The 21,505-nt window shown below is 40.0% G+C and overlaps 1 protein-coding gene across 1 annotated transcript in view; it reads right to left on the bottom strand.

Annotated features, from left to right (window-relative positions):
- DPP4 (dipeptidyl peptidase 4) overlaps positions 1–15,247 on the bottom strand; it is a 40,703-nt gene extending 25,456 nt beyond the window's left edge. Inside the window, exons 1-9 of the mRNA XM_052791627.1 lie at positions 15,184–15,247; positions 15,010–15,094; positions 6,421–6,519; positions 5,755–5,849; positions 5,561–5,635; positions 3,544–3,596; positions 3,370–3,442; positions 2,090–2,210; positions 1,501–1,661 (exon numbers count right to left, since the gene is read on the bottom strand). Coding sequence (XP_052647587.1) covers positions 1,501–1,661; positions 2,090–2,210; positions 3,370–3,442; positions 3,544–3,596; positions 5,561–5,635; positions 5,755–5,849; positions 6,421–6,519; positions 15,010–15,094; positions 15,184–15,189 — 768 coding nt within the window. The 5' untranslated portion in view covers positions 15,190–15,247. The remainder of the gene's footprint in view (positions 1–1,500; positions 1,662–2,089; positions 2,211–3,369; positions 3,443–3,543; positions 3,597–5,560; positions 5,636–5,754; positions 5,850–6,420; positions 6,520–15,009; positions 15,095–15,183) is intronic.
- Positions 15,248–21,505: the final 6,258 nt, after the last annotated feature.

Raw genomic sequence — 21,505 nt, 5'->3', positions numbered from 1 at the left:
CACAATCAAAGCTGTGACTGCAGCACATACCCCACTACTTTTAATGTAGTGCTACCGACAGCAATGTAACTGTGTCAGTAAGAGCTTCTTCTCTAGAAGTTAACGAGCCAAGTCCTCACTGTAATGGTTAGGTAGCTGTAGTTGACCCACCTCGAGAAGTCAGCAATATTCCAAACAAATGGGGTTTGTAATAAAAGGTGCAATTTAAATTGGCAGTTCATTCCACACCTAGGTCTCTTCCCAAGCACCATGCTCAGGCCAGGGCACCCTGCAGCTGTCCGTGAGCCCAGCTGTGAGCATCAGTGACCCCTCTGGAGGAGGCTCCAAGGGGACAAGCAAAGGCCATGGGCTCCTGAAGCTTTGGGAAGGGTAGCGAGTGATTGACCACGGCTGCTGCACAGAAAGCCGAACTTGACACAAAGAGGACCAGAGGGCGGGTTTTCCACCAGACAGCGTATCATCAGTTGAGTGATCAGTCGGCTGTATCAGCTGTTCTGCCCCCATTAATCAAAAGAGTGAAAATACCCTCCTGAGCTGGTCAGACTAGCGTTGGGGGGGGATATATAGGTGCCTCAGCCCAACACAGAGCATAAAAACCAAACGATGAACAAAAAGAACTGAAGAAAGTGATGGGCTTGAGATGCTTTCAACCCACGTATTCCTTCCCAGCAATGGGGATGCCTAGCATTGTGGCAGTGAGCATATTATGGAGACCAGCATTGAGAACCATGTTTGTATTGCGATTCAGCAGTATAGTGCAATTGTATTCTAAGTGTAACTTGTATCGTGTCTTAAGTGCATTGCTGCATCGCTCTGCTAAATCAAAATCCCATGTAATGTCAAATAACTTCACACAGCTAACTCTGTATTAAACACGAAACCCTCCACATGTGCAGTATCTGAAAGAACCCGTTTGGAGGGTATTGGACTCTGACTCTCACACCATTTAGTCCAGTCCCAACTGTGCTACAAGCAGTGGGCACAAAGTCACATGGAAAGGAAGGGGGAGGAGAAGGAGCTGCATGCAATAAAGGCTTCACTCTCACAGCTAAGAACTTTATGTGTGGGCAAAGAAACTCCATCAGCAGATTCCTCCCCTTCATCCCAATATAGGAAGCATCCAACAACTAAAAATGCTACATTATTTGAAGAAGATTCCATTATCAACACCATGCACAACCCTAACACAATGGTACAAAGCATTTGGCAGATGTACAACTTCAATTCCCTAAGAGCTTTTTTATCTCAACATCTACTTGCTACCTCAAAATTTTCTGGTGAAACAACAAAACCTTCAATCATACTTTTTTTTTTGCTTTTTGCTTTTCCCTGGAGATAATAAAATACTTTAACATTGCCAGATGCTGTTGACTTCAGAAAAGAGTAATCACAGCAAGCTGTTGAGGAGAGACAGACAATATTTTCATTACCAGAAACATTAAATGAGACTACTCTCTTAATGAAAATGCAGAACAACCATGTTTAAAAAGTAACACAGACCTTGGGATACGGGATTCTAATGGTCTTTGGATACTGCAAGGTGTCCTCAGAATAAAAGGAATACTCTATAACAGGAACTTCTGTATCATTAAATGCTGCATATGCCACAAAATTGCCATTTGGAGACCACCAGAGAGCAGAATGGGTGCCAAACATTTCCTCTGAAAGAGATGCAAACTCATTTAAGTTATAACTGATAAGTTGGCTCTTCTATCCTAGGTACTATTCTCATTAGTTTTTTGGGTTTTTTTTTTTTTTTTTAATTTTAAGTTCAGATACCAAAGTGCAGACTGTTTGTTGGGGTTCTGAAATGAGACATTAGATCAATGCTTATAATCGATCATATGAAGCTAATTCACACATTATGATTTCCAGGGATGTGCTGCAAATTAGGTGAACTCATTTCCATTCTTAGATCCTCACACTAGCCAGGTATTAAGCTCAGGTAAGGATACATGCTTCCGTTAAAATACAGACTTAGGTTATTTTGAATTTTCCAATGATAAGAAATAAGTTATAATAAAATAATTACAATAAAACAAAAGTTTTTACATCATAATGCAAAGTAAAATATGCTTGACATAGTTACCTTCATAAACCCAATCTGGTATTCCATTGAAAATTTTATTTTCTACTCCGTTTTCAGTGATTCGCACAGGTTCTGCTGTTGGTGAAGCTTTTATATAAACATTATTATTCCAAACATAAGCCTGCAAAACATTGTGATAAAAATCACTATTAGAGTAAATCCTACTTCCTTCCTTTGCATCATCTACTGGGAAATTTACTTTTACATCAGATGACAATTACTGTCTTTGAAAGCTGCATTTCACCAAACATCATTGATACTTAACAAACTTTAATTACTAATACAAATCATGTGTAGCAACCTAACTTCAGGCCTAGATGCAAAAAACAGTCAGCTATGATAAATGACATGATTACTGAATAGCAAGGTTTTCAAAACTTCATACATTTTCTGCTGAGATACGAACTTATCTTCGTTAGGAATTGTTTTCACTAATTTGTCTTTCACAGAAAACTATCAGTACTTTGGTAAAACATTGATGGTGGTCTCAGCATTGCCAACAGATCTGCAAAGATGGTGCATTACTTCAGCAGTGCTCAGAACTCTTCTAGTTTTTGGCACCTGCCTGACTCTAATCACCCCCATTTTTCCTCTGCAACAACTGAACACCACCGTTTTATTCCAGAGCTTTGCTCTGATATGCAGAAAGCTCTTTTCAACATCCTTTGCTTCTGTGGTTGGGCTCTATAATCCCTATACTACAAGCAATAAGAATAAACACCACATTCTCCTGTGATAGCTCTTTAGTCATATCCAATGCTCACCATAGGGAATGCACAAGCCTTGCAGACACAGTGGCTGTCACCATTGCCATGGATTGGGGAGGAAAGGAGGAAGAAAAGGACAGTGGGAAAGAACACAAGAGAGTTTTTGAACCTCTAATCCCTGCTACATGCATCCATCAAATAAAACTTCACTGATTATGGTATAATTAGGAGATAAGAATCACAGTGATGATTAAGTAGACAATTGTAATGCTGCTGCTTTTGAAAGGGATGAGCTACTTTCTGCAACTGTAAAAACATGAAGTTCCTGTGCATTTGTGCATTGCATGACTACTGGGGCCACTACTACTTTCAGGAATGCATTTTCATTAAATAACAAAACACACAGAGGGATTTTGGAGTCTTTCCAGCAACAGTAGTCAATTTGGAAACTAGTTCAGCTACTTTATCTAGCAGTAGGAAAGTCCCAAAACCTCAAGGGTACAGACAATGTGAGCTTCCATGTCATATGTACAAACCCAACTGTTTATATAAGTTTCACTTATCTTTACTAACCAGTTTGTGACCAACAGGTGACCAGGATATATATTGTATATCATTAGGTAGTAGTTTGCCATCTAAGATAGAACTGGAAAAACAAAAACAAAATGCAGCTAAGAGAAATCAGTGGAATGTCATTTCATTGCAAAATAATGTTAAAACTACGTCTCATGTGCAAAAATTACTGACCTGCTACTGAAATCATAGATGCGATATGAAGCTGTATAGGAATGCCTCCACAACTGCAAAAGAATTATTTTAATATTAAGAAAATAAATTTCACCAGGATTCACATCTCTTACAGTTTGAATTACCTCGGAAACCCTCCTCATGGTTTTGCTTAAGACAGACAGAACACAATAAGTGTACAAAGGTAACAAATCTCTGCAAGGTTTAAGAAAAGACTAAAGAATTGCCACCCCTCTGGGGTCATCACTTAGATACTATGACAGAGGCCACTGACTGATTAAGGACAGAGATACAGAGGCCAGAGATGTTGCAGATTTTCAAATATCCTTGTAGCTACACGGCAGACTATTGTAGCTATGCACAGTTAATTCTCCTCCTTCTGCCTTACTGGCACACTTGCCGTTTTCTGTCTCATTTTCCATGCTATGTTATTTAACTTGGCATCTTATTGTTTAGTAGTCCTCACAAGCCCCAGCAGTATTTCTGTAGCAGTTCCTCCAGTTCCAGGGTGACCTATTCCCATTCATATTGCCACAGAAATAAAACCTTTCTCAGAAACCTGCCTCTTGAAGTCTGTATCACTCTGTGGGCACTGACAGCGAGAAAGATGACGATGATAATGCAGATACATTTAAAAGTGCTCACTACGTGGGGCTGAAGAGGTTTGATTTAGCCCACGGTGTTGACATGCCACAATAAAGCTACCTTCTATGATGGTTCTTGAAGATTTGTACAAAGATATAAAACAATAACTTAGTACTACACAACCAGATGGCTATTACATAAGAAGTGTCTACATCCTCATGATTCATTTTGTTACTCTGTTTTCTTGCAATGAAGATTAATAATAACATAACTTTCAATCACACTATTATATAAAGGTTAAAAGATCTTGCTTCAGCATTAAAATAAAGTTAACTCTAATGACTACAACAAACAAAAATATTATAGAGCAATAAATCACGAGTAGAGGGGATCTCTAAGGTGGCCAGAAAAACATAAGGCATTTTGTGGCCACTAATGATGCAGTGAAAAGTCAAACGATTCTGAACAATTCAGAAAGACAAAAGGTAACTGGCTTAGTACCTAGCAAGAAAGCTAAAATTGAAAAAAAAGTGATGACTGAGTGCACGGATTGTGGCTGGCACAGTGTGAGAGGTATTCCTGGACTGCAAAGCCAGAACACATAGAAGTCAGTGACACAGTGCTCGAGCATTTGTACATTGCACAAGTCAGCACTGAGCTTTTTACAACCAAAACAGGCAGCTCACTAGAAAAAAAAAAAAAGGAAACAAAGGTACTGGCTTCTTGGCGCACACGCAGTACAGCAAATTATCACCTCCATTAGGTTTCTGTAACTGTCCTCAATTGGCACACAGAGGCAGGTTTTCATGCCACTTGACATAAATGTAGGTTTACCTTTGTTGCATGGTTCAGCACCAGGCCAGGATGAGCCATTATGCTGGAGGTTTTTCACGTGCTTGCTGACAGTAGGGGACAATAACACCCAAGTCCACTCCAAGCACAAGAGGACAGTCTTCTTTCATATGCTCATGCTGCTTTTCATTCACCTCAGTTTTAAATTCTTATGTCCTAACACCACACTGTAACAACCCTATATATTCACAGCATATAAGTACAAGTGTACGTATACAAGCATATCTACTCATCACTTCTTACCCACGCAACTCCTTGGGCAGTCATGCCTATCTACTCTCCTAGCTTGTCTTCTCAGATGAACCATCCAGCCTCACTCTCCTTGTGATATCTCTCCATCCACTTTTTAATCCAGCTTCTTTTCTCAGGCAGTCATATCTCTTCTGCCAAGCTCACAGACAATACCAGTCTCTCTTCTCCTCCTCCTGCCTGCTCAACTTCACTGTTCCCCTAGAGACATCCACCTCATTCATCCATCCATCCATCCTTCTGCATTTCCCTCACATTCTCTCAGCCTCTCAGTTGTTCCCAAACCTTTATTTCCCAGTTTCATCCTCAGGGAAGTAAAGTGCACTTGTACCTTTGTATAGTTGTACTGCAGAAGAGCAAACATTTGATCAGGAGACAATGTAACTGTGGTTGCCTTGTATTCAGCCTGTCAACAAAAGGCAAAAGGAGCACATTAAGCACTGATTCCAAAGAAATGCGCAGAACAAAGTGTTAAATTCAATAACTTTCCCAACATCTGTGTATATTATACATAAGTCAACGTACTAATGTTGTATTTGACAAGATTACTGAGGATGTTCCAGTGTCAGCATTGATACGTAGGATGTTCCCATCAGCTGTTTTGTGAAGATACTGATTTCCTAGAAGAACAAGAGAGATGCTAATAAACAATAAGTAAAATGCTCATCAGTTACTACTTTTTTTCCCCTTATGTTTTTAAGCACGAAGTAAAATTAAAAAATCTGGTCAATGTTGTGTTTGCCACTTCTGTAACGAAAGGATGCTTATAGCACAAGAACATTCACGAAGTAGTGAACTCACAGCCACCGCCTTCTGGCATCTCTTTCCCCTGGGGCACTAGGCATATTCAAAAGGAAAAGCGCCCCGTATCCTCCTGTTCCCTGATAGCCTGATGCACAGGAAGCTGGCATGATTCAGAGGATAACATGCTTCTACAAAAAAGCATAGAAGTAAGTATGCTCTTTTAGCGGTGGGAGAATATAGCTTGCCATGAATGCAAACATGTATCTAAGGGGAAAAAAAACCCCACAATAAAATCACAACTCTTTGAGCTACGCACCTTTCTATAATGGCACCATTAAATAATTTAACTTTTTTTCAGGATACAGTAGTCACCTCAGCATGAAGATACATGTTTACTGAAGGTAGCATATTTTCTTGACATTCATTTTGTATGTAGAAGTTAATTACCTGAAATCCACTGCAAATTATGTGTCCTGGGCTTATAGTCATTGTTCAAGTAATTCTGTAGAGTGTATGTTCTTCGTGAATCAGGCTCAGAGGTACTTTCTGAAAGAAAGAGACAGAAGAGAGATTTCGATGTGACTGCAAATTGTTCCACCCCAGCTCCTTAACCTAACTACTAAAATAAGTGGGATTTTGTTGCTGGTTATTGATGTGTTTTAGCTAACCAGCTCTAAAGTACTAGTAGTGGGAAGGCACTATAGCTTTACTGCAAGATAAATTCAGCAAGCATAAAATAAAGGAGTATCAGTGAGATCACTCAACAAACTCATGTAAAAGTTATAGATGCCTTTTCTCTGCTGCTATTTTACTTTAAGGTACACAACAGCTGTTATATTTTGAGTAAATGAAAATACCTTTGTGACAAAAAATAAACAGAAGACCTCTGGCACTTTCATCTCAGGAAACGCATATGTGTACTCCTCGAAAATTGAAAAGCGATCTTAGTGCCTTCCCCCCCCTAGGCTCACACTGGGAACTTCACTGCAGAGCCCTGACTGCTAGTATTTGCATCAGACATCAATTGTGGGGTGGATCAGGCAAAGCAGAGACGTACATGCTCATGTTTGAGAGTGCTGGACAGGCAAGGCTGTCCAGATGAATGAAATGAGGCATCCATGTGAATAGATGTACAGACCTTGAAAGATACCCTAAAATTAAAGCAGCTGCTGTACTTTATCACATATTCCATAATACTGCTGTTCCTGTTCATGAACCCTTCAATTGGTAATCATCTGCTTATCATTAAACTCAAATTTCAGAAATGTCTCAAAAAATCTGAGAAGCAGTAAAATTTTCAGGGAAGGTCTGATCTAAAAAAAACAAAAAAAACCCAACCCCCCCTCCCCCCAAAACCCCAAACGCTTACTGATAAGCTTATGATGAAATAACTGGTTAAACATTTATCCTTCTCTTGATGTGTTTTTCACCAAGGTATCTTAATGTTTACTGCAACATTACTATTTTGACTGCAAAATTAAAGCCAAGTAACTCGATTACTATGAAAAGACTAAGTGAAACTTTGAACTCAGTTAAGCTAATGAGTTTGGTCATCAGCTCCAGCACACTGTGGTCAATTTCTATGAAAAATATTTCTTTCTTACTGGCTGCAGGGCACAAGCTACTCTTTCCAAAGTATGAAAGGTGGTGGTAGTAGTAGTAATAATAATAATAATAATATCATCATCTGTTTGTGAGTCTTCGTGATCTTTTCCTCTGAAAACAAAGACTACAACTTTTAAATTCAGGTATGTGATTCTCTCCCTGCTTCCCCCCATCCTTTTTTTTTTTTAATGGAAACAAAAAAACTATCCTCATACAAATCTACACAGTCCAGAAGGGAAGCAATTTTTCATTCAACTGGCTAAATAATTTCTTTTTTGTTACTACCACTGCAAATCAAAAGACCTAGGATAAAAACAGTTGATAAAAACACGCAAGTACAGACGTGGTGACTGATCAACCAAGATAATAACCTGGCCCTGTCAATTCTCGGAGGCCCAGTCTTTCAGATACTTTTAAACAGACAGCCTCTTCTTTCATTATGCTGAAGAAAAAGAGTGCAAAGTCCTTGGGGACACACACACATAATATCATCTCACAATAATTTTTTCAGGTTATTTTTCTTCAGGTTAAATACATGAGACATCTGGAACACAGCAAGAAGATACTTATATTAGCTATCAGTTTTACTCTTATTTCCAAACAATAAGCACATTGCATGTACACAGCACAGACTGTACAGCACATTGCTGCAATAAAAGTCAAGAGCCATAACAAACAATGATTTCAGTCTAAGATGCTCAGCAAATGTTAAAATATTGCTTGCTCAATTCTGCCTGAAATTTGACCGCTCTAAAAAATTACTAGTCTAGATTTCTTGCTCATTAAGTTTCCATGAGAATATTAATTCCTCAGGTTAATTATTCTATATTAACTGAATATTTAATTTGATGGATTATGAACAAGTGTGCATTTGATATTCATGCACAGTTGTCTAGTTGGGAATATCACTTCTCTCCTTCCTAACTGAGTAAGTGTCATCTTCAATTAGAGGGGCTTCAGAAAGCAACAAAATTCTCTCTTGGAAAAGGAGGAGCAATTTAAGACAGGTGGCTGATGAACAGGTTTAGGGATTTTTCCAAACTGATGAATGTTTTTCTCCCTGGTGACATACATATTTTGCTGAGGTCTCATTACTAAAAATCAGGCCACTATTAAGATTTGTTGGCTGTGTATAAAATTAAAATTTCATTTTCTGTCAACACCTTCCACATAGTAACTGAATATGAAAACATACGCCAGGCTGTAAGGGTATAGTCATAGAAGTCCCAGTTGAAGTATTTTCTTAATTTGCGAGACAGGCCACTACCAGTATATTCTTACTCAACCACACTATGCTACCGACCAAAGATACTCAAGATACATTGAATTCTGCATTTTGGTTCTTGTTCAGATTCCATTTGAAAAAAAGTGTCAAACAGGTTTATTTTGCAAAATAAAGTAGTTGACATTCAAGAGCATTTTACTGGCTTTGAAGATTGGATACAGGTCAATGTATGTTCATATTTTAGCAAAACAGCTTCTTTTACTCTTAGGTTCCTCAGAGAGGCTGTGAAGGCTGAATTTTCTTGCTATTTTTCTTTTTTGACTATTCCAGAGACAGACTTATTTTTCTAAATTCCAAATGACTAGCTCTTCATCTCTACCCTATTCTCACCCCCAACAGCACATACATATTTCCACTGTCATAATGATATGCTGGAAATATTTACATTATAATATCTCTGTTACAACAGCAGAAACATATTTAAGTCTTTCTGGGAAGAAGGCTCTTAACATTTTATATAAGTAGTACTCATATGAAGTTGACAAACAGTTTTGTTTCAATTTTGTATTTTTTTTTTTTTAATATGTTACTCTTTCTCAAGAGAAAAATTCAGTCAGTTTCTGTAGGTGTAAGGTGTAAAGTAAACAAGATGTTAACTATTGTGTAAGGTTTATGGTATGACAAGTCACCATACCAAAACCTAAAGATGTTGACAAATTACTTTTGGTATACGTATTGTTTATTCCCCAGTGTCAAGGCACATTTTACTAATTTCCACACATAATAAAAAAGAGCAAGAAATTATGTAGCCAACTTAAAAGTGATGGAAAACTATAAAAACAGTAATAACAGAACCTTTGCTGCATCTTCACCACTACCCAGAGAGACTGGAAGAACCACAACAACAGAAAGACAAGTACAAGCATGATGCTCAGCAGTAATGAGAAAGAAAGGGATAGAGAAACCATAAAAATCAGAAAAGGTGAATGAGTATCACCCTTTTTAAGTGACAGCAGAACAAGAGCAAGAATGATCTGCAATCTAAGAATGTAATTTAGGAGCAGCGCGAGAGATGCAAGAAGGGAAATCTGACTGATTCAGTTGTTAGTCAGAAAAGTAAGTGACATTTCAGGCTATTTTTTCCAAACCTTCTTCCCGTTTCTCTTCCAATGTGCGTAAAAAAGCACTCAAAAACCTTCCCCCCTACACCCAAGCCCCCAGTTACTGCCTGAGATGTGACAATTAGAGCACAGAAATGGATTTCCAGCAAAGAAGAAAGTAAAAAATGACTGTGCTGGGTCAGGCCAAAGGTTCACCTAACCCAGAATCCCACCTGATACCCAGTATCGGCCACTGGGTATCCAAGAGAGACCATAACCAATGGGTGAGCACTGTGACACCTCCCAGGGCAGCTCACCCAGGTATCACTCTCTGGGGCTGCAGAGCTTTCCCCAGAGGGAGGTAATCATTAACTTTGTAATCAATAGCTCTAGAGTCCCTCTCAAATTTTCCCCATCTCATGCAAAGCAAGGAAATAAAAATACCAGATGTGTTCTACAGATAGCAATCCACTGCTGGTAAATTTTTTTGTATTACATTACTCAACATTTGTATTAAGGTAAATAACCGAGTTAAATGACAGTTACAGAAGTCAAGGACATATAGCAGGAAAACATTTCCATTTGCTATCTTTTCCTTCACTAGCTCAAAAAGTAATATATCCACACATAACATGAAGACTACAAGGATCCTGTAATGCAGTGCAATGTGCATGAATACATGGGGAAAAGAGAATAGTTAGAACAGTTCGATTCAAGCCAAAAGACTGTTTGGTCAGACAAGTCTACAGCATACTCACAACAAGGCAATTAACCTACTGTATCTCCCACACAACTTTGGAGAGAATTTCAGCCATGATTTTGATTGAAGTCCTTCAAAGCTAGGTTACTGGAATTAACTACTGCTCACCATTTATGTGACAGTTCTCTAAAAAAAACATCCCACACAGAGTCAAGATTCTTATCTAAACCTTAATTTTTGAATCTAGATTCAAAGAGGTTCTACTTCAAAGATCAGTTTCTGATCCATAGATTTAAATTCTGTCACAGATTTTCTAGCTTTCTCCCTAAACACCCTTAAACCTAATGCCTTTCAGAGACTGGAATAATACAGGACCCCTTAATCCCAAGAAAACCGTGACAGATGACAGCTGCCAGATTCATTCATCTTATGGCACAGGTCTTCCAATATGATGGTTGTTTAACAGCCAGAAGCCTCTCTGTATTTTAAACATACTGTTCAGTTGTAAGCAGGGTGTTGACATTGGCAATAGATACTCCTCCACACCACCCAGTCACAAATTTGCTTAGTTCAGGACAGAATGCAGAGAGGATAAACAGGGAAAGACTGCAGATAGGACCATCCCCAACAGAACAATGATGACAGCCTTTCAGAGACTTTTATTCCTTTTCAGTTATACATTAACACGGCTGTGAGGAAGATCTGCAACCTCACCTCTCTTGAATCCTTGAAGCACAAAGCTGTCTCAGCAGTCCCAACATTCTCCAACTTCAAATCCAGGATGACAACCTGAACTTACTGGATTGCTGCTGCCAGTAACTCTTATCTGTATTTATAGCAGCTTTCTACCAGCCACTAGTAATACCCAACAGATCAGTTAGGCATCAGACTCACAAAGTACCCTCAGGCACCTTAAGGTCATTAACTTCCCCAGCACTTGCTGTGCTTTTCCAACCTCTTCTAGGCACATTTCTATCAAAAGACCACAGAGGCCCACGCATAGTATCATCTAATCATGACAGTGATGAGCCTTCTCATTTAGTGACTATCTCACTCTTGGAGAATTAGACCTCTGGGCAAAAGAATCTGGTTTGCGACTAGACAGTTGTATAGGACCTCCTACTGTTGCCTAGAAACCCTACTTTGATCAAAGTTCCGGTTAATGGATTATGTGAGATCAACCAATGATTGTTTTAACATAAGAATATTAATAAGGTGGTATGATTAAAAGACCAATCACTGAAAAGGTAAAATTAGGAATTAACATCGAATGTACTTTTGTGTAATTTAATATATGATGGCAAGAATCGTACTGTGCAGAATCACCTAAGAGAGGTCAAGAAGCGGACAAGCGAGGAAGACTATGGAAGACCACCAGAGGGCTTCTGAAGACCACCAGAGACCTTCAATGCGCCTGCGTAAAGGACATTTACATATGTTGCCGAAATCCGGAATAAAACTCCTTAACAGCAATGAGAAGTTAAGACTACTATAAGGCTGTTTATGACTTGCTCATGGCAGCAGAATGATACTAGGTACTGCACTGTCTCCTTCCTGCTCTCAGCATTGGCTACTCTTCCTCTCGCTCCTGGCCTTCCTGCCCAGCTGGCCCTAACAGGAACTGCTATTAAAGAAGAGGTAAAGGTGTATGGCCACTGGATGTTTCAATCTGCCTTTTGCACAGAAAGTTACAGGAGAAAAAAATGGGAGAAGCAAAAGTAAATGGGTAAGTGAATCATGAACAGACAGACCACAGTTTTTTCAAAAATACTCATGCTTTAAGGGTAACCACTTGCTACTGTAGTCACCTCTTGATTAGCTCCTCAAAGCATAACAATGCTTTCATCAACAGACTTCAAATACAAGCCCCAAGGCTGTTTTGACATTAAACTGTCTGATGCAAGTAGCCCCATGTGGTTATTAAATGTAAAATAAGGTAGCAAAATAGGCAGCGGCTATAAACAAAAAATATAGAATTTTGTACACAGTTCTGCCTGAAGACCCTCAAGGTAAATAGTGAAGAGCTGCACCCAAAATTAGGGAACCCTTTTGCAAATTTAAGTCTGCAGTATTTGCCCATGCTAAACAGCTGCAAGAGAAAAAGCAGAAGTTCCACTTGCCAGGCCTACAGTCCAGCCAACAGGCCAGACCTCCTCTGGAGTGGCAAAATTTCACAACCTTTCCCAGCACTGAAGCCCATTTATCAAACTAATTCTGTGCTGCATGACTACTAAGCTTAAGAAATTAAAGTACATTGAGAAGCATGAAGGGGAGAAGAACAGCAGGCCAAAGGTAAGAAATCCAAACTCAAAATTATCTGTGTCTATCAATAATCATCATTTTCACTCCCTGCACAATGCTTGAACCATTAGCATGAAATAAAGACTTGATTGCAATTACAATGACTTTTTTCTGAGCAGACTTTGATTTCACATAGTCACAGCCACGTGAACTGCTCCTCCCCCCACCACCCCTCAATTTTGCCACCTTTCATTTTGTACTCAGGCCAGCACCTGTACTGACTGACCCAGGAGGCATCCTCAGCTGACTTGGATGCCCCGAGGTCCTTCATGAAAGTCATATAATCAAACCGTCAGTGATTAAGTGGTCTCACCTATAAAGGAGTAATTACAAGTGCACCACCTGTATACTCTCAGCTAACAGAAAACATTTCTTTAGCACCCTTCAGTCAAAAATTCAAAAGCACCCTGCAGTTCCCAAACTGTAATGGTCACAGTTGTTATTCAGATGGTAGTGCTGGCCCGATTTGGGAACAGACAGGAATTCAAGTTTTTGAACTGGCACCTCTTCATCTCAATCCTTATTTTATCCAGAGGGGCCTAGTGAACTACCTGGGCGTGCTAGGTAATTTCTCACACATTAATTTGAGCCAACAGTAAAAAGAGTGACACATTGCCCTACCCTTTTACAACCAACATGACGCAAGCCAAGGCTGACAGCATGGTGATATTCTGTATGTCATCCAACAGAAGTGCCTCTTTAAAGTAAAATCTATTTACTATATAACTCAATGACTGATTCTGAATTGCAGCCACTTCTACAGCAAAAGGATTCATATGCTACAATTTATGAAAGAAGAAAACCCATCTGATTTTCAGTAAGATGTAGCAGCAGCATTAAGGCAGAAAAGCACCAACTCTTCAGCAGAGTTCAGGCCCGCATATTGAATTCTTTCACTAGGTGTTATGCCTGCACACATGCATCTGATAACTTATCAAGACCCTTTCTCCTGCTCTTCCCAACTTCTGAAACTAAGAGTATTTTCTGTCACCCCCCAAATCTGCTTTTTTGAGATAAGTGGCAAGAAGTTGCCCCAAAATAACAGAAAAGAGAGTCAGCATCCACTGATGCAAGTTTTAACCCAGAAGATATGTCATTCAGATATCTGGACTTTGAAAATCTAGTTTTTAACGATTGTGATATTAATAATGACAGAGCTGAATTGCAAAAAAGTTTAACATAAATTAAGCCACATGAACACTAGTGACACAAGCTTTGCCTCTTTAACTGACATACAAAAAACCCACCAGAACTTTCTGTGCACATAAGCAATTGCTGTGTTCATTTCTGAACATGCTGTCAAGATCAACATACACGTTTTCACACTTCTTGGGGTGCACCTCACGAACAGAGTCTAGACAAAGCTCTAGTCTAGAAAAAACACTTTGTTTCCTTAGAGTTTGCAGTGCCTGCAATTCTAGGTATTCTAGGTATCACAACTGCTCAGCTGTTAACCATAAGAACACAAAAAGAGTGATTAACCTGCAGCTCTGCCCTACCAGCTGGAAGCAATGCTTTGCTTGATTAGGATTCCATGCTGTTTCACATTAACATCCAGAGCTACAAGGACAACCTAGAAAGTACAAACCGATCAGAGTCCAAAAACGCATTCCAGATCTCTTCCTACTTTTCTGACCTCTGTAACTGTGCTGTGCATATAATTTCACTCAATAACGTTAACAAAAGTTGTGCAAACAAAGCAAATTAGAGGGAATATAATCTTATCTCTTCAATGCACCCTAGAAGATTGACTAACTGGCATTTTACTGCTGGTTCTACAGCCTGCAGCTGCAATAGGAAAGGAAAATGCTGAAAACGATAATGCTTATAACTAATACTTTCTCAGCTCACACGGTAATCAAGGGACTTTCTACGCGCGCACACACACACCCACCCCCCACGCCCCCCCGGGCCCCCCATCCTCCCAGGTGAGACACCTTCTTGACAAAGTACCTCCCAGCTTCCCAGGACCTCCAGCTCTATCAACCCCATTCCCTGAAGCACTAAACTTTCAGCAAAACTTTCCCCCCACAGCAGTGGGCTTCGCTGCTGCGGATCCCCCGAGCCCCGGCGGCCGCCGGGACCCCCCGGAGCCGCGGACTTACCGCCGGTGAGCAGAGCCAGGGGCACGGCGATGACCGTGACGACGACGGCGACCCCCAGGATCCCCAGCAGCCACTTCAGGAAGGTCTGCAAGGAGAAGTACCGTCAGGCGGCAGCCGCTGCCGCGCAGGACCTGCGTGCGCGGCCGCCCCCCCGCCCTCTCTCCCCCAACCCACCTGCATGGCGCGGCGGGGCTGGCGGAGCGGAGCAGAGCAGTGGGGCTGGCGGAGCGGCGGGGAAGGGAGCGGAGCGGGGCTGGCGGAGCGGGGCTGGCGGGGCGGGGCGGGGCCGGGCCGCGGCCGCTGCCCCGGGCGTAGGAGCCGGGCGGTGGCTCCGCGATCCTGCCGCTGCCCTCGGGGACTTCCCCTGTGAGCGGCGCTGGGCGCCTGGGCGGGAGCTGGTCCCTTGCAGGAAGCGAGCAGCGCCAGGCACCGGGGGTTTGTGCGAGTCTCGGATTTCCTGCTGGCTTTGCAGCTTCGCGCGTTGGGTTTTGAGCTGCGGTTTCTCCTTCGGTTCAAACGCTTGGAGCGCGGTGACACAGCTGTACCTTAAAGAGGAGGGAGCTTTGACACTGAGAGGATTTCTGTAGGAAATCGGATAACGGCCGCCCGGAGGCCCCAGAGGTGAAATGCCTTTCAAACGCTAATGGCAGAGCCCCTAACGCTTTGGTAACACCAGCATTTCTTGTAAAGTTTCTGCTCTTTGAACTTCTTTCTCTGGCAATCAAGCCACGGAAAGACTGATAAAAATTGCAGGAAGGGCTCATATTTATTTCTTTGGCACTGGTTCTTGGCATAAAATAGAGGTGGATGTGTAAGTCTGCAAAAGGGAATTTTAAATTAAGACCAGAAAAATCGAAGTATTGCATAAAAGTTTAAAATTTAGCTCTGAAGATGACCCTGGGTTATCACATCAGACAATTCCATTTCCAACGAGAATTTTGAGATAGTAGGACTAATTGGTGGAAAAGACTGAGAATAACCTGTGAATCAAAACTATAAAGCCTTTGATTGTTTAAAAAGCTGAGCATCACCAAGCAGTCAGAAAGCTGTGGGAGTTTCTGGAATTATTTTAAGAGAAGAATTCTAGCCTCAAAACGTAATTATTGAGTGGTGTGGTTTGTGCTTTTGGTTTGGCCCATCTTACCTTTTTTCCCCTCTACTTGCGGAACACTAGCAGTTATCAGAGAGAGGGGCAGGTATTTTACAACTTGAGAAATGGAACAGAAAATGTATGTGATCCGCTAAAGCAAGAGGAAGAGACTCGAAGCCAGGGGAGATAGCAAATGTTCTTAGTCTTGCCTTCAAAATACTTGTCAGAGCTTTCATTAAAGTTGTGCTGCTTGTTCCTTCATTCCACTCCTGCAGATTAAGCACAGCATTTAGCATTTTGCTGCTGTTTTTTAAGTAATCTGTATCTAGAAGTGGCTTAGTAACATTTTATAATAGATACATCTCCTTTAGAGTAACCCAAAGTATTTACAAACATTAAAGGTTTGTCTATATGGAGGGTAGTAGACGTCATCTAGATACAAACTTATGCTCTACTCACTATTGTATACCATTCTCCTTGAAGGTAGTGGTTACTACTAGTTATGAATTTACACTGTGCTAGCTATATCGGTTTACCTTAAGAATACCATCAATGTGCCCTGACAGTGGTTCCATGCAGCTCAGTGTAAATTTACAACGGAGGATCTAATGTGCTGCAAATTCACAGCTTGCTTGACATAATTTTCTGTGTATAGATAAGTCCACTTTTATAAAGTAAAATCACAGTGAAATGACAGTCTTTTATATTACTTTTCAAACTAGTATCCCATATATGCTGTGAGATGCATGACCAGAGTTTCAGAATGTCTTACAGCTCCACTTAAATATCTATCTGGTATACTGTGCACTCTACCGTCTTACCAACAACAATAACAAAGAAAAACAAAACAAACCCCTACCCACCCCGGGATGAATTTTCCTTTTCCCAGTGAGTAGGAATCACAACATATATATATATATTTCAGCCAATCCATGCTTTGTTTTCTAAACATTTAAGTAGTGATCATCACTGTCTCTCAAAATATAGTACAGTCAAATTATAATCTCTGTCTTGTGATAAAATGTACCTGAATGTTACCAAGCTTTTGGTAGCCAAGTTGCAGTTTAATAATATTTTGAGAGATTATCTGCAAGGTTTTAATGCTTCTCAGTGGTTAATTCTAAGAAAAAAAAGACCTACACTGACAAACCATATGCCTAGCATCTGCTAGTTTCAGTGGGTACACAATTTTAAGTACCTTTGGAAATCTGGATTCACCTATCTAGACCAAAATGTCTAATCATCTGTAGTGCTTCTGACTCTGGTCATGCCAGAGAGGCTTATGGGACCTGACTCTGTACTCAGAACCACCTGAGTGATCCAGTAAGAGTCAACATAGCAGAATATGTTTTCCATTTAGTTGCAATAGTTCCTAGCAGTGATTCTCTACACCTTGGAAGAATCTCAAGTTCCTCCTGTCTGATCAAAATACCCATGGTCCCAAAAATGATTGTAATGGTTGTGCTTCTGGTGCTCTGTCAGATTGTCTTTTGTGATAGCCTGAGACTTAAAAAGCTGTTCCAGCTAATTATTTCAAATTACTTTATACCATGGTGTTCCTTTGCAATCAGGTATGTATTAATATGATACGAAGAGATTAAAGAAATGAATATCCAGCAGTGGCTGCTACACAATAAAGTTTGAGAAGCCATAGCTGTTCATCATATTGTATGCTGAACACAAAAGTATTCATAAAGAAGTTGTACGATTAAGAAGAGCTACTTACTAGAAAGAACCAAAATACAGCTTTCAGCCTGAAGTTTGGTTTCCCAAACACTTGGTGGGCCTACCAGATGTGATGTCTCCTTCAGACTTCTAGCCTCAGTGAAACTCAAGACTTTTATAAGTCTGTTTATATATTTGAGTCTTTCCTCAGAAATATTTGGAGAAGTCAAACAGGAAAAATGGAAAACATAAGCTCTCTCTGCAGAACAAAAAAAAATAATTATTGTTTGTGACTAAAAGGTATACAGTCTACTTTACAGGTGCAACAATGTGTTCCAGATGTCTCAATGTGTGGCTATGGGAGACAAAATATGTGCTGGAGAAAGTTTTATACTGATTCAAGTGGCTTACTTCAAATGTGCTGAGGAAGAGAAGGCAAAAGTGCTGTTAGCACTGAAGGACTGTTCGAGTTCTACTCTACTAAGTGTGTCTTTTGCTACCAAATATATTAAAAATGTCTGTTTTTTTCAGAAATAATTTCTTTTTGTTTCTTTGCATTTTGAGGCTGAAATGGCATAAGGACAGTTTTGTAATTTGTCATTACGCTGGTTCTGTTTGAGAAGATTGTGAAGAGAGTGTTAACTGTAAATCAGGAGAGCAAATGAGGAAAAGAACCTGTTTTCTGTGGTTATGTCACTGGGACAACCATTTCAATGTGGCGAGTAGCAGCTGTCATTCAGTTCTTTCAAGTTTATGTATTTTTCTTTATAAAATTAATTTCCCGGCCACTGAAGATTCTTGCCATATGTCCTCAGAGCACAGTTGAATGGTTAGCGTATCTCAGGTTTCTGTTCATTTTTATTGTATTAATTCCAATTAGTTGTCTTGTTTTGGTTCAATGTGCTTATTTTTCCAGATACTTAGTAAATAGGGTGGAAGAGGAAGGATGCTGCACACTCAGCATATAAAATACAGTTATTAAAGGAGATAATATTGAGAACACTTTTTACTATAACTGGAAGTTCTAGGCAGCACATGTGCAAATACACAGAGGAGTCCAGATACACACGGGTGTTCATGGAATACAGAATTGTAGAAGGTGCACGTACACCATACAGTCAAAACATCTGGGCCAGTGGTACTGTTTTCATACAACTTAAAGAAGGTATAAGGTTCAGTTTTCTAGTAGAGTGAAGAAGTCAGTGTGGAGTGAATGAAAACAAAAAAATAATTAAGTTTATGCACCATAAACTGCATCTGTGATATATTTACAGTGTATATCAGATAAGATGGGACCCATACCGTAACTCTTTTGTAGACTTAAAACTCACATCAGGTGCAGAGGGGCATCGCAGCAGTGCCATCTTTTATAGCATGTCAGTCAAGACCCCTCATACACACCAGGGCATGTGATTTTAATAAGCTATACACAGTTTGGGTCCTTGACTGAAAGGAAGATTAATGTTTCTGAGAATGGATGAGGGCGTAGCCCTGTAGGTAATGCTGAAACATGCTCCTGAGCCTGACTGCCTTAAGCAGTCCTGCTTCTCTTCCTTTATTTGCCAAGACCAAATTGAAGCCCCCTCATACAAGCAGCAGCACCACAGGCAATGCAATCAACATCGTAACTGACAGCTGTTGCTCCATTGCCTGAAGACTTTGAAAACCATCTATTATTTAAAAGGAATCTTCAGGCCGCTCTGTTCCTAAATTTCTCTACCAATTTACCACTCACAGCATGGAAGGCCTAGAATTCTCCCTTACTAAAGTACAAAATTAGGATTAAGACATAAATAGCAATTTTCTCTAGGCTTAGATGCTGCAGCTATTCTGCCCTCTCTCAGCCTGCAGATGTGTAGCTATTCTCTAGTAAAGACACTTTTTAAAGAAGTGACTGCTATTTATTTCTCCCTGTGTTTGTACCATTCACTGAATTTCATCTAGTGTATATTAGAAGTACCCAGCACATACCTCATTGTTTTTTTGATCCCATAGGGACTTGCTCTGTGATTTCAGGTTGTGTAAGTCCTAGTCCTGTTGAGCTAAAACATGCATTTGGAACTTCTGGAACATGCTCAACTTCATCTCACTTCTGAAGAAAAGGTGTCTTTTGATTCATGCTCTAGATTGGGACTCAGAAAATAAGAGATTAAATATTTTTGCTGTGTTCCAGCCAAGCTGCATAACTTTGAGAAAATAATTCATACTCTTCTGTTCCTAAAAGCATATAATTTGTAAAAATGTGGGAAAACAGTATTTTCATAGTTGAAAAAGCCATCACCAGGAGGTGCTCAAATACACTGGTGACAGACACCACAGGAAAATGGATTTGTAACTCAGGAATCCTGTCCTTCGGAGCACTAAATATCCTGGACATAGTGGAATAAAACATTTTAAAGACAATTGCTCAATCTATGGAAACAGAAGAGTTAGCTGTTTGTACCATTTCAGCCAGGACCATGTGGATCCAACTGTGTATAACTGAATCTTTTTCAGTTCCGGAAGCACTTGGAACCAAAGCACTGTGTACAAATGGGATTAAATAAACAACAAATATGTATACATTCTTCCCCCCCTCCCACCTTTTTTTTAATCTCCAGTGGTATTTTGGATGCTATGGTGGTTTTTTTTAGTGCAAAGTTCTATTGAGTTGTTTAAAGTTGGAAAGTTAAAACAGCTTTCTGTTGCTGTGAAGAAGCTGTTCTAGATGCCAAGTTGGGTATGATCAGTCCTGATCTGAAATCAGAGAATATTGGTTCCTGTAGCATTTTGGGAGGACACTCTAATCTTATTTTTCCAGAAATTCTAGACCATCAGTGAAAGTTTCAGATGCCTTTGAAAAACAAATAAGACACAAAACAATACTAGTTATTCCTAGCAAAAGTTACCGGTGCTAATTCTGATTCAACAATGCTCCTGCTTCACACCAACTTCTACTAGATACTTGCTAAGCCTATTTGGCTTTCTCTTAAACCACTTGCCCTTTCGGACATTTTAATATAGGTACCTGGCATATTGCTGTTATAGCAAGGGGAGAAAAGGGGGCTCAGGGAGTCATCAGAAGTAAGAGGTACATAACCACCTGTGGCTACTTGAGAGTTGCAGCTACTACCGTACATACAAAAACATGCCCTGGCTAGCTGAGAGTATAATAGTTTGAGTTGCTAGAAACACTGCGATCTGCAAGCAAAATGTTCTGTCACCATAATGGAGAAGGTACAGGTTACTGAAATGACAGTTATGCTTGTAAGTTACAGTAGAATGTTGCTAGATGCAAGAGTTGACGGACAAAACGGTTCTCAGAGGAAGAAGGAAGAAAAGAATACAACACAGATTAGAGTGACCCCAGGGCCATTTGAGTTGGCTTTACTTGGCGATTTTATAAAATTTGAAGACACTATGTGGCAGTTTCCACTACTAATGGAGTATATTGTACTTAATGTTTTTCAAAGCTGTCCTCCTGCTTTTGCTGAGAAACAAGAATTTATGCTAATGAAGAATAGTTGTCTGTTAAGTCTTGTTTCCCCCTCTGGCTTCATCTTACATGATTTCTTTTTCAACTAAAGATAATTCAAAGTTCAGATAGTTCTTTTCTGAGAATTATTATGGAGAAAATGTGACAAAACAAAATATTGAGTTTGTTTTATCATTCCAAACAAACCACTTCCAAGATCTCAGTGACACTACAGTATTAGAATAAAATGAAATGGAGTGCAAAGAGGCACAAGTGATATACACATG

The sequence above is a fragment of the Harpia harpyja genome, chromosome 7 (assembly GCF_026419915.1).
Source record: "Harpia harpyja isolate bHarHar1 chromosome 7, bHarHar1 primary haplotype, whole genome shotgun sequence".
In the NCBI taxonomy this organism is placed as follows: Eukaryota; Metazoa; Chordata; class Aves; order Accipitriformes; family Accipitridae; genus Harpia; species Harpia harpyja.
The sequence above is the reverse complement of the archived record's forward strand: the minus strand, read 5'-3'. Positions and strand labels throughout refer to the sequence as shown.